General features: G+C 39.1%; 2 protein-coding genes across 8 annotated transcripts in view; both read left to right on the forward strand.

The window, feature by feature from the left end:
• Positions 1–14,378, forward strand: part of LOC111575989 (survival motor neuron protein-like) — a 21,452-nt gene continuing 7,074 nt past the window's right edge. Inside the window, exons 1-10 of one of the 7 annotated variants that reach the window (XM_023281456.2) lie at positions 1–138; positions 396–473; positions 1,594–1,728; positions 3,648–3,830; positions 4,959–5,144; positions 5,497–5,625; positions 5,915–6,067; positions 6,298–6,447; positions 7,549–7,585; positions 9,751–10,056. In XM_023281456.2, the coding sequence (XP_023137224.1) occupies positions 82–138; positions 396–473; positions 1,594–1,728; positions 3,648–3,830; positions 4,959–5,144; positions 5,497–5,625; positions 5,915–6,067; positions 6,298–6,447; positions 7,549–7,584 (1,107 nt within the window). In that variant the 5' untranslated portion in view covers positions 1–81 and the 3' untranslated portion in view covers position 7,585; positions 9,751–10,056. Of the gene's footprint in view, positions 139–395; positions 474–1,593; positions 1,729–3,647; positions 3,831–4,958; positions 5,145–5,496; positions 5,626–5,914; positions 6,068–6,297; positions 6,448–7,548; positions 7,586–9,750; positions 10,057–14,378 lie in introns of those variants that run through there. The other 6 variants (XM_023281457.2, XM_023281459.2, XM_023281458.3 and 3 more) reach the window with 6 other exon arrangements.
• Positions 11,568–13,707, forward strand: LOC111575991 (cocaine- and amphetamine-regulated transcript protein-like). The gene is made up of 3 exons (XM_023281464.3): positions 11,568–12,075; positions 12,804–12,887; positions 13,535–13,707. The coding sequence occupies exons 1-3, from the start codon at positions 11,944–11,946 to the stop codon at positions 13,640–13,642; spliced, it is 324 nt and encodes a 107-aa protein (XP_023137232.1). The 5' UTR covers positions 11,568–11,943; the 3' UTR covers positions 13,643–13,707.

A 14,378-nucleotide genomic window follows, 5' to 3' on the forward strand; every position in this document is an offset into this window, starting at 1 on the left:
CCGTTCAGATCAGTGTAACTTGACACAGGTGCTGTCGCGGTTCAATCTTCAAGCTTCGACAAATGTTTGCTCGTGTGACCGATGACAGCCATGACTGAGCGGGCAGAAAACGGTTTTCCCGACAGAGCCTCGGAGTCGGTCAGTGTTAACCGATAATTATCGGTACTCATGAAGAAAACGGACGCGGCGGTACCGACTAATACCTGAAAGTCGGCCGCTATCGTTCGCTGAATCACGCTAGTTAGTGGGTTGGTTAATTGTTCACCGACATAACGGTCAACAAACGCCGTTGGAGCGTCCGAATCAGCTAGCTTAGTGGGATTGGGCTAACTGCTAATTTGACGTTTAGCTTCGTTGCTAACGCCACTAACGGTCTGTAAATCCGCTCTTCGCAGGAGGATTTTGTCACGGCGGCTGTGAAAGACGAGGCCGCTTTGGTCGAAGTGTTTGACACCGTGCTGGAAATACCACAGGTTATTTTCTGTTTTTACATATTTACCGTGTACTGAAATACCACCAGAAGAAATACGAAGTTAGCCCGCCTTTCACGGAACCTTGGACGTTTTTTCGTTCATTAAGTGAATTGTCAACCAACTTGCATTCAAAAGTATTTTCAATTTGTGTATTAGAAAAATACCAAATGCTGCAACTGCAGGACAGTTTCGTTCATTTTGATATGTTCTAGTTTTGCAGCAAATATTACATCTTTTTAAACTGTCCCCAATAATTTTCCTGTTACATTTCTGACCTTTGGCAACAGCAAGACTTAGATTGTCTCCGTTTTCAGACAGCAGTTCCTCAAACTCCTACACAAGTTCTGACAGTTTTACATCAGCTCACTTAAGTTGAAAAACAGAAGACCGTAAACGCAGGAACATTTGTTAAAAGTTAGTATATTATAGTTTGGCTGAAAATGAATAATCTCTGAAAAATGTTTCTAGAAATACACTACCAGTCAAAAGTTTGGTAACACCGTCTCATTCAGTGGTTTTTATTTAATCATTTTATACGTTGTAGATTAACACTAAAGACATCAAAACGATAAAAGAATATATATTGAATTATGTTGTCAACAAAAAAGTGTTGATCTTCAGTATTAACCTACAATGTAGAAAATAATACAAATGAATAAAAAGCATTGAATGAGAAGGTGTGTCCAAACTTGACTGATAGTGTGTTTTCTGGTATATTACTAGAAAACCTTCTGCAAAGCAACAGTTAAGCGAGAACAGGTCTTCAATCTCTATTTAAAGCTATAATAAATTTAAATCTTTTTAACTATAGTCACTCATACATGTGAAGTGACCAAAGACTCTTTACACCTCTTTGATTTGGTAGGTAGACAAGAAATTACAGTATAAGGTAAGAAATATTTGCTCTGACAGCTGCGTTTTATTGTAAAGCCACTTTATGCATTACAAATGAAAGAGGAGAGACCTGTACATGGTGGATTTAATAAAGCTGATTTGAAGATCTTTTGGAGCAATTCTTCATAATGCTGTAAAAATGTGGACTTGGCAGGGTTTTGAATAGACTCTGGCAGGACTTCCTTTCACCATCAAGTAACCAAATGATTCTGTTTATCTGAATAAGGATGTTTGTATGCAGGATGTCAAGCTCAAAGAAGGTGAAGCCACAGAGGAGAGAGATGTCAGAGAGAAGTTGCAGAATGGAAATGGACAGTCGGCCTGTCCACCTGCAGTTGACTCCTCCAGTACTGAGCCAGAGGTAAGGACAGCACAGACAGGGCAGGTGTGCATGAGCAGTGTAACTCTCTTCATGACCTCAGACGCAGGTAGTTCTTTTGAAACGGGCCTTTATTCTTCACAACTTTTGGAGTGACTCCATTTTACACGCACGCCAGGCTAACACCAAGCTCACGCGGGGAGAACGGGCAGTGTGCATGAACAGTAGGAGTATATCAAGAACAGAATTTACGATAGCGATAACTGTTCAGACGTGAAAGAAAACATACACAAATACACGATACCTCGATGCCCTGCCTGTCATGAAAGGGTTTCCTACTGAAAATCCTTTGAAGTCCATGAAAAGTCTCTCAAACATGTCCAAGTTGGCTCAGGAAGCAAACCTTTTCTCCCGTCTATGCTGTCTCAAATCCGTAGCGGAACCAAAACATGCAACCTTTGTTCCTACACGCAAACTTCACCCTTTTACTGTTTTTAACTTATTGTACAATTCCATAAATTATTTTTTAAAAACTTATTTAAGTTGTTAAATTATAACCAATGAAATACAATTTACTGCACTAAATTATAACCATATGAAGTTATTTATTAGCTGAACTCAGACCTTAAATAAGAACATTTACCAGCAGTGCTGGTAAGAAAACTTCATGCAGATCTGTTCTGGTGTCATGCAGATTGAGTTTGGCTTTGCTGCCCCCTGCAGGCAGACAGCAGGGATTACAGCAGCAGGGAAGCTAAAAGAAAACGGGTATTTAACTGTGACCATCAACAGTTTATTTGGCATTTTCTGCTCCTGTCACAATTTTACTCACTATGGGTTAATTTTTTGCTGCAGAGTAAAAATAATTAAAGCCCTGCTCCTCTATACATGCAGCAAGAGAACAGAATGTGCCCTATGCAGTCTGACACAGTAATAACACTTTAAATCACAAAGTAGATGAAAAGGTAGAATATCTCTGATTATTTATTAAACAAAATTAAAAATACCCTGAAATCAGCATGCCTATCATTTTTCCAAGTACTCACAGGTGTTGCCGATACTGGACAACAAATGGTGACTCCATATGGTAGAGATATTTAACTGTTTACATTTTACAACTTCAATAAATGCAATGTTTTCCACAATGCTCTGCACATCAACTCTAAGAGATATTTCACAATGCTAAATGTATCGTCCAGCAACTGGCCAACAACCTTTTCCTCAGCACTCTGGTTATGAGCCATGCTGCATTTAGTGATCCAATGTGTTTTCTCTTGTCGTCACCTCTCTTTGTGTAAACATAGCCTGCAGTTAAACTGAAAAGTCTTGATTTTTTTTTATTATTATTTTTTTTTTGTCACGTGGCTGTTGGTCCCAGCTGAATCAGTCATGGCCTCTGAGTGGTCCTGAGGTGCCCAGAGTTTTTAATTTGTATTTTTTACAGGCTCTAGTGCAAATGCTTAATTTGAGAAGAATTTTTAAGAGACACATTGAAGTGATTTTGCTGAAATATCATGTCACATAGATTTTGATTATTTTCCTGGTGTAACGTCACAGCACACATGATTAATTTAAGGACTTTGGAAATGTGAAAATCAAACTATTTGATCATTGTTGTTTTCTGAGTTTCTGACTGATAAATAGTGTAGTTTTGATGTTTTTTGGTTTTTGTAAAAATATCAGGCAGTGAGTTTTAGAGTTCAGAGTGTAAAACGTCAGACCACAACCTATAAAACAGCAAGCTTGTAATGTATTTATTTTGTTACTGTAGGCTGGTTACTTTACTCTTTACATCACTGTCACCAAAGCTAAACAATAAATAACATCTGCAGATGTGATCCTTTGCCTTTCTTTCTGCTTTCTGTCCCATTTAGCTGTTAGTAGAATTCCTGCCACCTGACCAGTGATCTCAGCAGTAAATGAATCATCAGGTCTTATCAGGCTAATTCTCTTTCTCTCAGTGGGCGGTGGGAGCTGAGTGTCGGGTGGTGTGGTCAGAGGACGGGCAGGTGTATCCGGCAGTGGTGGTGTCTGTAGATGGTGAACGCCGCAGAGTTCGTTTCATTGGCTACGGCAATGAGGAGGTCATGGAACTGAGCGCACTCAAGAGTTGTGATGCTGAACCGCAAACACCGAGCTCACAGGTTCATCATTCATCACCAATAGAAAATTATATTGAATTCAGAGTAGTTGGTTTTTTTTTGGGTATAAACAATTTTTAACAAAGTTCCTGTAAGTTCATGGAGCGCTTTTATGCTGCTTGACTTTGTCGAAATAGTAATTTCATTAATAAGTAACTGAAAGCATATTTTCTAGCCACTTTTTTTTATAATTGAGAGTTTCTTTAAGCAATAATGTCAAAATGTGATTTTGAATATTTGCTGGATTTTTTTTTTATGGCACTTTGTTGAATTTCTTAGGGCCAGAATAATTGTAATGGCACATTTTTTCAGTATTGTCAAACATTTTTGAGGCACCACAATTGATCGATTACATAAAAATAAAAAAAATCAACATTGTGGAAGCAAGTAGCATTTACAGGGTTTCTGCAGGGCATTAAAAAGCATTAATAGTCATTAAACTGATTTTGTAAAAATTAAGGCCTTAAATGCCATTAAAAATCATTAAATTGGATTCTCAGTGGCATTAAAAATTCTTTCTGCAGTTTTCAAGAAAAAATACTTGATTGTAATATGTAATTATAGACTGCGATTCGTCAGATATGTGCATGCCGAAGCATTGCGATAATTGTTCCGGCCAGTCGGGTACAATTGCCAAAAACTGCATGTTTGGAAAGTGGCCGGCAGGCTGGACTGGGTGGAGGATAGCGGTGAAATGGGGAAATGCATATTCCAGCAAAAATGACTAGAAAACGTGGAATTCAGAGAATGACTATAGCCCGTGGGTGGTCAGGGGTGGTTTCCGGATTCAGAAATAGTGAAATGTAGGGACAGTTTTCATATAAAAATCATCTTTTACAAGAAAAAACAAACCTGTGTAATTTGTTGTGTTCACGGTCATGGCATTAAAATTTTTGCAGTCTAGCATTAAAAGGCATTAAATTTAACTGGCTGATTTCTGCAGAGACCCTGATTTATTTTCTTGAGCAATTGATCTGGTAAGAAAACTGAAAAATATGACAAGTTGCAAGTTCTTAACTTTGAGAACAGCATCAAGTTGTTGAACAATAAGCAGCTCTGTTTCTTTACACCTTAAAAAGTGATGCTAATGTATATTAATAAATAATTGTTAAAGTGCAATTTGTATTTCAGGACTGGAAGACTGGCTCTCGGTGCCGGGCAGTGTTTTCAGAGGATGGTCTGATTTATCCTGCCGTGGTTCTGTGGGTCAAAGGTCAGCGCTGCCGCATTCGCTTCGACGAGTACAACAATGAGGAGGACCAGGATGTCAGTGGCCTGCTGAGCCCTGATGAGCTCCACGGACCCAGCAGAGCCAAGGTAAACACCCGGACCAGGACCAAGAGCTGAGTGTCACCTCTAAAGATCTGTAGGGACTGATTGGAAAATGTCTGTAACATTGATGACTTCTTGTCCAGTCAACGTCTGATATGCTATGTTTCATGTCCAGATATGCAGGAAAGTTGAAAGTTAATATTTGTCACTCTGGTTTAATCAGTGATTGTCAAATCCCTGATTCCTAAGTCTCAGCTGTCTTGGGTACAGAACATAGCTGTGGTCAACATGTTGGAAAGATTGGATGTAGCCCAGGTTTCAAGATGTGCAAGTAAGATGTTAAGGTAGCATTTACAAACGTATCAAAGGAAAACAGACATATTTGTCGGTCCTGTAGGGTGGCAGGAAGTCCATTGCAACCAGCACTAATTTTGACTTTAGGAGAAGGAGGAGGGAGGAGAACCAGGGAGAGCGGGGAGGAGAGAGAAGGCCAGCATGGAGAGATGATCAGCAGAACTCTTCCTGGGTGAGTCTCCATAAGTACTGTTGAAGAAACAGAACTCCTGTGTGTGAACTTTGTGCCAGTTGCATAATAGTGTGAAATAAAGGCTAACCTCTTTGGTGGTAACACTATTAATGCAGTTCAGCAGTAGAAACTCACTAAAGCCAACCTGTCCACACAGTTACTTATAAAGATTTTGTTCTTCCTCTGTGAGATTTTATGTATGATTGAGGAATTTTGTTGCCACAGATGTTATTTTTTTTTGACAGATTCATCTTATATTTGTATTATTGTGGCGTTTGTGTGTTTGCAGGTTAAAGAGAGACCTGGGAATCAGAGCAAAGTGGAGAAGGAAGCAGACGAGAAGAGGAGAGGAAATCAGCAGAGAGACGGAGCAGAGAAACCCACCAATCACAGCTTCCCTTTCTTCCCTCCTTTCCCTCCTCCTCCTCAGTCAGGCTCAGGGGTAAATCTGACACATTGACGCACTTTTATGTCTGCCACAGTGTGGCCACTGTGTGTGAAGTACATTTTAATAAATATTGTTGGTTTTGCTATAACATAAAAAAAGAGTGATTCTTCAGAAATACATTTATTATCATCTTCTTTAATGTGGACCAGGTTTGTGTTTAATTGAACATTTCTGATGTCATTTCATCTGCTGGTGTCTCAAAGTGTTTGTCTTTCCTTCTCCAGGACCCCTTGTCCTTCCTCCCTCTTTTTCCTCCCCCTCTTCCTGCCTGGATGTTTGGTGGGAAAGAATCTGGCACCCCTTCGGCCATTGACACCACCTCCAGTATAATGATGCTGTGGTACATGTGTGGCTTCCACACCGGCAGCTACCTGGTTAGTAACATGTCTTAGTCTCAGTCAGTCTCAAAGGCCCTTTATAATTCACCACTCACCAAGGTGACTTTGTCAGGTGTCACCCAAACATATTCAGTTCATTATCATGTGACAAAAGTCCTAATATTTAGGAAGCTTTTGCTGTCTGAGTCTGCAGTATGGATCCCCCCTGGACCGTATGCAGCTGGTGTTGTAGTATAATCGTGACACTTTTTACCAAAATGAACATAACTGAAGTTGGTATTTAAAGGTGCTATAGACAGGGTAAATAAGATAATACAGTAGCAAAAATCTATTAACTATTATTTAAAGATATAGTGTAAATATATGTAGAGTAATGGTGTCCTTTTCTTTATTTACGAAATGTATACACATTTATGCTGGCCGTCGCTGGGGTAACTGTTCTGATTATTGCATAAAGTCTGTTTATCTCAAGCACACTGAAACACCAAGCTGTCGGAGCCGAGGTTGAACCAGAGAGAAAAAGATGTTTACAAACTTAACTGATTTATTGTGGACAGTCAGGCTTCACTGCTGTAGTCTCTTTGTTGGGCTCTGCCCCCATCAATTACTCTGAAATGAAAGATCCGAAGCATAAACACAACTGCTTCTTCTGTGTTTACCATGCAGACCTGTCACCGTTGTTTGAGCTGACTGGGATCATTTTTCAAATTTGTTTCCATTTACCTGTAGAAAATAGCTAGATTAAACCAAAACATATATTTCAATCGCTGTTCCACACCGCCATTTGCACGACCTTCCTTTTTTTGGCCTTGGTTTAATGGCACCAGCTGTTCATCTTAAAGAGCTCAACTTTTGATACTCTGCCAACTGCACTTCGATGATCATCTGTTGATATTAATGTCATGGAAGTAGTTGCTTTGACATATTTTGGTTGGAAGCCAAATGAAAAAGGAGGGCTCAATAACACCGAGAAGGTGATCAGCTGTACCACCAATCTAAAAAGAAGCTGAAAATGTGTCGAGTCCACCAGGAGTTTGATTATTTCAGTATATTTACTCGTTGTTTTTTTGAAGAAAACTTTGTAAGAATGTGAAGCTTGTGTGTTTGCACTGATGTGTGTGTGTAAATTTGTTTCAGGCTCAGCAACAGTTCAGGTCGGCATCCAAAGACTGAGGTAACAACACAAAGCGAACACTTATGCCCAGAATCACACACAAAATACACAAACACACACAGGTACAAACTTTATTTAAACAGAAATGGTGTCACAAATATGTACGTCAGTGGATTAAAATACGTGCATACCTTTGTTGGTCTTTGGCCTGTGAAAACATTTCTGCCATCGTCTGTAATGCGTTGATGTTATCAGATAGAGTTGTCTAATTCGAGGACTTTAAGTCATGAAGCTGAGGTCTGTCCACAATAAAATCTGCTTTCAGCTGAGCCTAGATAAAATGAAGAATCCTCACTGTAACGGTTTTATCAGGACTTGGTGTCCTCATACTCTACAATCTGTCCACAGTTTAGGGTTCAATTGAAGTGAGCAGTTGGGTTTAGTTTGTGTCCACACGAGCGAGTTTTCATTTTAAAATGAAATGGTATTTACTAAATGGAACTATCTAACTTAAGCAGTTTTTCTGTACTAATACATCTAAAACGCACATCACTTGACTATTCACTCAAAGTTTCTTGAATAGCTCATGGAGGCACTCAGCAGCAACATAAAGTAGAAAATGCTACTGCACAAAAGCCGTTAGCGTAGACAATAAGGTCAGCCACTCGTGTAATTCATTATCAAAGTTGAAATAACCACTGGTAGTCAGTGATGCCTTTATTTTCTACTGGAAAGGTTCATGAGAAGAGGTGGTGATAGTAGTGTAGCGAGTTAGGGTGCAACACAGGAAACGAATGTGTTTGTTTGCATCGTTGTGTTCACAAGTTTCTGTTTGTGTTGTATCTACTCTCAGATGTATGACGCTTTGGATAAAAGCGTCTAAGTGAAATTGTAGAGTTGAAGGTAGGGCTGGAATATTCGGTCGTTATGGTGATATCTGAATATAAATTTTGAGATCTGAATATTCGCGAATATGACGATGTGTATGAGTATGACAATTCCAACATTCGGATAGTCATCATTAATTGGGGTCAAATATCCAGAGCCCAGAAATTGCTATTTGGGCCAGCCCCAACTGAAGGATCATGAAACCCTAGTGTTGTGTGGATGCTCGGTATAAACATAGCAGAAGTTGTACATTTGAAAATGAAAACCAGTTACTGTAAATGTAGCCCAGGGCTCAACAATCTGAGGAAATGATCTAATTTTGATTATTATGACAAATTAGCCCTGCTGTAGCCTTAGTGTACTCTTGTACTGAGAAAAACCTACAATCTGCAAATGTGGAGTTTACAAACTGTTTATCAGATAGCAAGGCTTTGCAAAAAGACACCATCCAGTAGCATTGTGGGTATTTTTTGGATGAGATGGACTGAGCGTAAATATCACTGTCCCACAAACTAAACTCTACCAGAGTACCTGAACATCAGTGTATTTAACAGGGTTTAGTACACAAAAGAAAATCTTGGTGGGCAGACATTGTACCAAATGATCGCAGGGAAAAAATATTAGCAGTTTATTTGTAGATGGAAAAAAATATTGAAATGAGAACAACAGACAAGACCAGACCAGTGTGGACCAACAATATTCATATGATTTCTGGAGATAGAACGATATCAGCTGGAGATCGCAGTACGACAGCTATTAATGAAGGTAACTCAGACAAGTTAGCTAACTGTTAGTGATAATCTGCCCTGTTGGTTTTAAAGCTGTCATATGCAAACAGCTGTTTACTCTTGCTTTTTGGCTGTGTTTTTAAAATAAAGCAGCCACACTGATGATTTGTTGGACATTAAACATTGAATTACTTAGACCGAGCAATCTCATTTACTTTTGTGCCAGTTCACCTGTGAGCCTGGGGGTGTTCACAGGTATTCTGTTCCACCTACTGCCAAAAGTAATGAATTGATCCTCGAAGGTTGCTGCTGTAGCGATTGGTCAAACAGTGAGTGGTCAGTGAACAATTGAGCGTCTCCTCCACACAGACAGCTGATTGGAAACCATTCGTAATAACACCAGCAGTTTTTCCAATTGTTTTGTATGATGAAGTATTACTGCAGGCTCACTCGAAGCAAAGTACAAGTTTGACTGATACTCAGTTACATGAACGAATGTCTAAAGTACATAAACAATAACTTCTTTAAGTGTTTCCAGAATGTAAAAAATTAGGATCCCATCTGTTTTCTGTATTTATTTAGTTCTGTTCTTTGTGCTTTCTGCTTCAGAGCCAGAGAGAGTTATGGAACAAGATGCAGACTGAGAGTCATTTTCATCCACAGTGTACATTTATTTTGTAAATTTTTACAATTGTCTTATTTGTTCGCAGTTGACGGTTCTCGTGGAAAAGCTCTGGTACTTGGAAACAGTTCAGGAAGTGTTTTTGTGTTTTTTAGTTTGTGTTCAGAGAGTTTGCAATGGAAATGTTTGGTTCTGTTGGGAGTTTCAGTGTTATTGGTGATTCACTGAACACTGTTGTTAGACAATGAAATGAGGAGTATTTTTGTTATTAAACACAAAGATGGGTAACTTCTCCTTGAGTTTCAACTCCCTCTTTGTAAATAAGCTGATACGACGTATGAACCTACATGTAGTTCCATGTTTTTTTTCAGCAGGTTATCAGATTCGCTCCGTGATGCTGAACTTTATTGTGACCCCTCAGCTGCTTGTGTTTGACACGTTGACTCTGTTCGTCAGATATTAAAGCTTCTGATGTGCTTTGACGTAAATGGTGACTCCGAGACCCTGAAGAGTCGCACATCTTCCTGTCAGGCTGAGGATGCTTTCTTAAAGGAACATTCCCCTGAAAACACTGCAGTTATGTTAAAGGAGCCTCTGCTTTCAACACACAAGAAGTCCAGAAAATGTTTTATTGGTCAGATACCAGAATGAATTTGAGATGCTGATATTGATCATGTGTAGGAGGACATGTAGAACCTAATTTCTGTGTTCATGTAAACCTCATATCTCCAGTATGTTGCAAACCAGGACCAGACTCAGTAAAAGGACGCATAGGTCCAGCCTCAGTGTGGACAGTGTATGAGGTTGTACCTATGTGTGGCCACAGTGCTAGTATTACTAATATTAAAGGTGAAATATATTGAGTTATTCTGTGATAAATTAAACAAGTTATAATAAGATAAATACAGAGATACTCTTAAGAGTTCGAAATTTAGATCTTAAAGTAAATTTGCTTAAATTGTTTAATTTTGTGGGACTAACAAGCATTCACCCTCTGATCCAAAACCAACCAGTGAGTTTAAAATACATGTTATCTTTTTAAAAATGACATGATTTATCAGCCAGAAACCATATACTTGGATTTCCAACAGTCCTTTAACATGTTTCGTCTGGAAAATTAACAAAATCTAAGCATAAAAAACAAAAAAAAAATCTAAAAATTCTCCAAATAAAAACCCTTTGCACCAGATCCTTTAGAAAACAAACAATTCAGTGCTTCTTTTTCAACTAAGAAGCCATGACTGACCCAGCTGTGACAACAGTCCCGAGACAATATTGTACGTTTTCAGATGAACTGCAGGCCGTGTTTCCACAAAGCAGAGAGGGGACAATAAGAAACTGACAGAAAAATATAATGAGCCGAATCAATGAAATAAACACAGCTTAGTAAGAAGCGGCATATAGGGGAGCAAGTTTTCAGAAAGTTGTTGGAAGATGGATTCATCGCAGTGAAAGTATCTAGAGTTGATGTACAGACTTGTGAAAATACTGAACTTGTAGAGGTTGTAAAAATGTACATGGTAAAATATCTATAGTATGTTGAATTACTATTTTTTTTCCTAGTTGGTCACACCTGTAGGCAGTTGGAAAAATATATATGTTGATTGCAGTTTTTTTTTCTTTTTTTGGTAAAATAATCAAAGCAATTATCATTTTATTTATGGCATTCTAACTGCATCATACTGCACCAATGACATGGTTGTGCTGTTTCCGTAGAAGTGCAGGACTTTATGTTGCAGTGAAAAATGAGAACATGAGTAGAAATGTGACAGAAAAAATAGAAACTACTCGGAGTTTATAGAGTAATAACTGATTTGAAAAAGTTTATTGCGGACATCAGCAGACATCTCACGGTGTCTTTTGGCAGCAGGAAATTTTGAATTGATTTGAAATCCGAGTCACCATGAGATTAAACTCGCATTTACAAAAAAGAAAGTTATGCCGTCACGTCCTGTTTGCCGGAGCAGAGGTTCTTCTCACCAATGACCTCAGAGGTGAGCCGGCTGATTGTCTCATTATTGGTGAATAAATATTGTCTGAGTGACGTCAGAGCTGCTCACATAAAGACCTGAACGTCTCACACTGAGCCTCAGCATCCAGAGGGCAGGCTGAGGTCCACTACCCAGCATTCTTCAGCCTTTTCAGCGTCCGCCGTCACCAGGTCCAAGTTGTTCAGCGCCATGGTCAGCAGCAGGATGCTGCTCCTCGTCGCCTCCTGCTGGCTGCTGGTTGTTGTGGGGAGCTGTGAGACGGCCAAAGAGGAGCGATCAATCGAGTACGACGGCATCGAGACACAAGAGGAGAAAGAACTGGTGAGTCTTGTTTCATTACTTTATGGCAGAAGATACAGATTTAGATGATACTATGAAAGCAAATGCAGCGGTAAGCTCACAGGTTATTTACTTATGTTTGTAATCTATCAGTTATGTTTACTCATTTTCAAATAGGCACAGTGTATTTATACATTAAGGTTAGGGCTCTTTGCTGCTTTGAGTAGTGTGACACGTGAAATAGAAATGGAGACTTTGGGCCTTTATGAGAAATGGAGTTTCAGTCTGAAGTAATTTGTCAAAATACTGCATGTAGACTGATAAGATCAGCGGATTTCCATCAGTTAACTCTTTGAACTACTGTAAAAAGGAGTGTTGTGTTCACTGTCATACTGTAAATACGCAGCTACTCTTGTACATCACTTTGAGAAAATCCTGGACATATTCTACCTTTCTATAACAATAGACAAGTTTACTTAGCAACTTTTCACTAGTCTGTTTTGTAATGTCGTGAGAGTCTTAGTGGTTTCTTCACAACAATAGTAATAATAAAAAGAGGTACAAACATTTTGGCTGCAACTGCAAAGTGACATCTATCTGTTTATTAATGGCTTCACTGACATGAATGTCAGGTGAACATTACTAAGGTGTTAACAATAAATAGACCCCATTAAACCTGATGATGACAAATGCTTATGCAGGATGTTTACATTGGTGGGAATTTCTCTGATGAATCTTGAGTCAGACGTCGACATCTGTTTTCTGCTCAGATTGAAGCTCTGCAGGAAGTTCTGGAGAAGCTGAAGAACAAACAGCTGCCGTCATCAGAGAAGAAACTCGGCTGGCTTCCTGCTGTAAGTGCATCCATGCGTTGTGTCCTTTTGTCCTCCTGAGGCGTCCGTCTGCTCAGGTTAGGTTTTATTCTGCAGATTTCTGCTTTGACCACAGTGACTGAGACTCTCGGGGGTTTTTCCACGTCTTTATGTTCAGACAACAAATATGTAAGGAGAGACGCACACACACAGTCAGATTGAATACACACACTCGTTACACAGCTGTGCATGCATGAACACACTGGCAATGAGAGAAAAACACAGAGCAAGTCACACTAACAGGAGAAAATCATGGAGACAGTAGGCCTCTGAACACAGAAAGTGACACAAACCTTTATAGTCTGTTTTAATAAATGTTTATGTCGCTTTCAGTCTCTTGTCATTTTATCTCTTTTGTGGTCATTTTGTGTCTGATGGTTTTGTATCCATCTGTGGTTGTTTTCTTTCTGGTCGTCTCATTGTGTTGGTTTGTGTTTTTATAGTTTTTGAATTGCAAACATCTGTCAAAGGATTTTTGAATCACGACCTTCAGTGTCTGAATGAAGAAGTGTCAGTTTCAGTAACTTTAGCAGTTGTTTCAGAAACGCGTTCCATCAACATGATATCTAGTGTTAGAGAGCAGTGCTGGATGTGTACCGAAACTCACCTTTGTGTGTGTTGTGTGTCAGTGTGATGCAGGCGAGCAGTGCGCGGTGCGTAAAGCTTCGAGGATCGGGAAGCTGTGTGGATGTCCCAGAGGAACCGTCTGTAACTTCAACGTCCTCAAGTGTCTCTAAAACTCAAGCACAAACATCCTTCTGTTGGGAAAGCACCAAGTAAAGGCAGGTTTTTAAAAACTCCACTCGCCTGTGTTTTTATGTTTTAGTCTGTCTTAAGTTCCAAGCATCTCGCTGCCAGTTACACCAACACTGCCTCAAATACTTTTACATTACAATAGAAATTAATGGAAAACTTAAAGATTGTTCACCAACTAAAACCCAGTCTTGTTCCAAAAATGTGATTCTAATGTGTAACTCACTTTTGAACTTTTAAAAAACTGAGAGCAGGCTCACAGTTGAATAAAACAAGTAGCAATTTATAAAGTAAAAGATTTATCCTGATTAACTTTCGTTGCAGTTGTACTAAAATTAAAGCAGCCACTAATCTTTCTGTCCCAATAGGCATCAATGGTTGCTGTAAGTAAATTACTGATAAAACCAGTAAAGTCAAACAGCTGTTCTTTAGTATGAAGATAAAACACGTTAATACGTTTGGTCATCTCTGAATTATAACCTGTATCTGACTTCTGTTTAAATACTTGAAATAGTGTGAACAGCACTGTTTGTGCAGTGGGGGATAAATTTGGGATGTGTTAAATGTGGTCTCCTACGTTTTTTTCTCCATCCAATGACTGTTATCCTGCACCTGTAATATTTCAAGGTATTCGATACAGACCAGTGTGTGGACACGTTTTTGTCATTTCCAAGACTTGTTGAGTCATTTTGGACAATATGTGGATCATTGTGGGCACGT

This window comes from Amphiprion ocellaris, chromosome 2 (assembly GCF_022539595.1).
Source record: "Amphiprion ocellaris isolate individual 3 ecotype Okinawa chromosome 2, ASM2253959v1, whole genome shotgun sequence".
Classification (NCBI taxonomy): Eukaryota; Metazoa; Chordata; class Actinopteri; family Pomacentridae; genus Amphiprion; species Amphiprion ocellaris.

Coding starts and splice junctions, on each gene's coding strand:
- LOC111575991 (XM_023281464.3), top strand. CDS start 11,944: ATGGTCAGCAGCAGGATGCTGCTCCTCGTCGCCTCCTGCTGGCTGCTG. Junction 12,076..12,803: donor CACAAGAGGAGAAAGAACTG/GTGAGTCTTGTT, acceptor TTTTCTGCTCAG/ATTGAAGCTCTGCAGGAAGT. Junction 12,888..13,534: donor AACTCGGCTGGCTTCCTGCT/GTAAGTGCATCC, acceptor GTTGTGTGTCAG/TGTGATGCAGGCGAGCAGTG.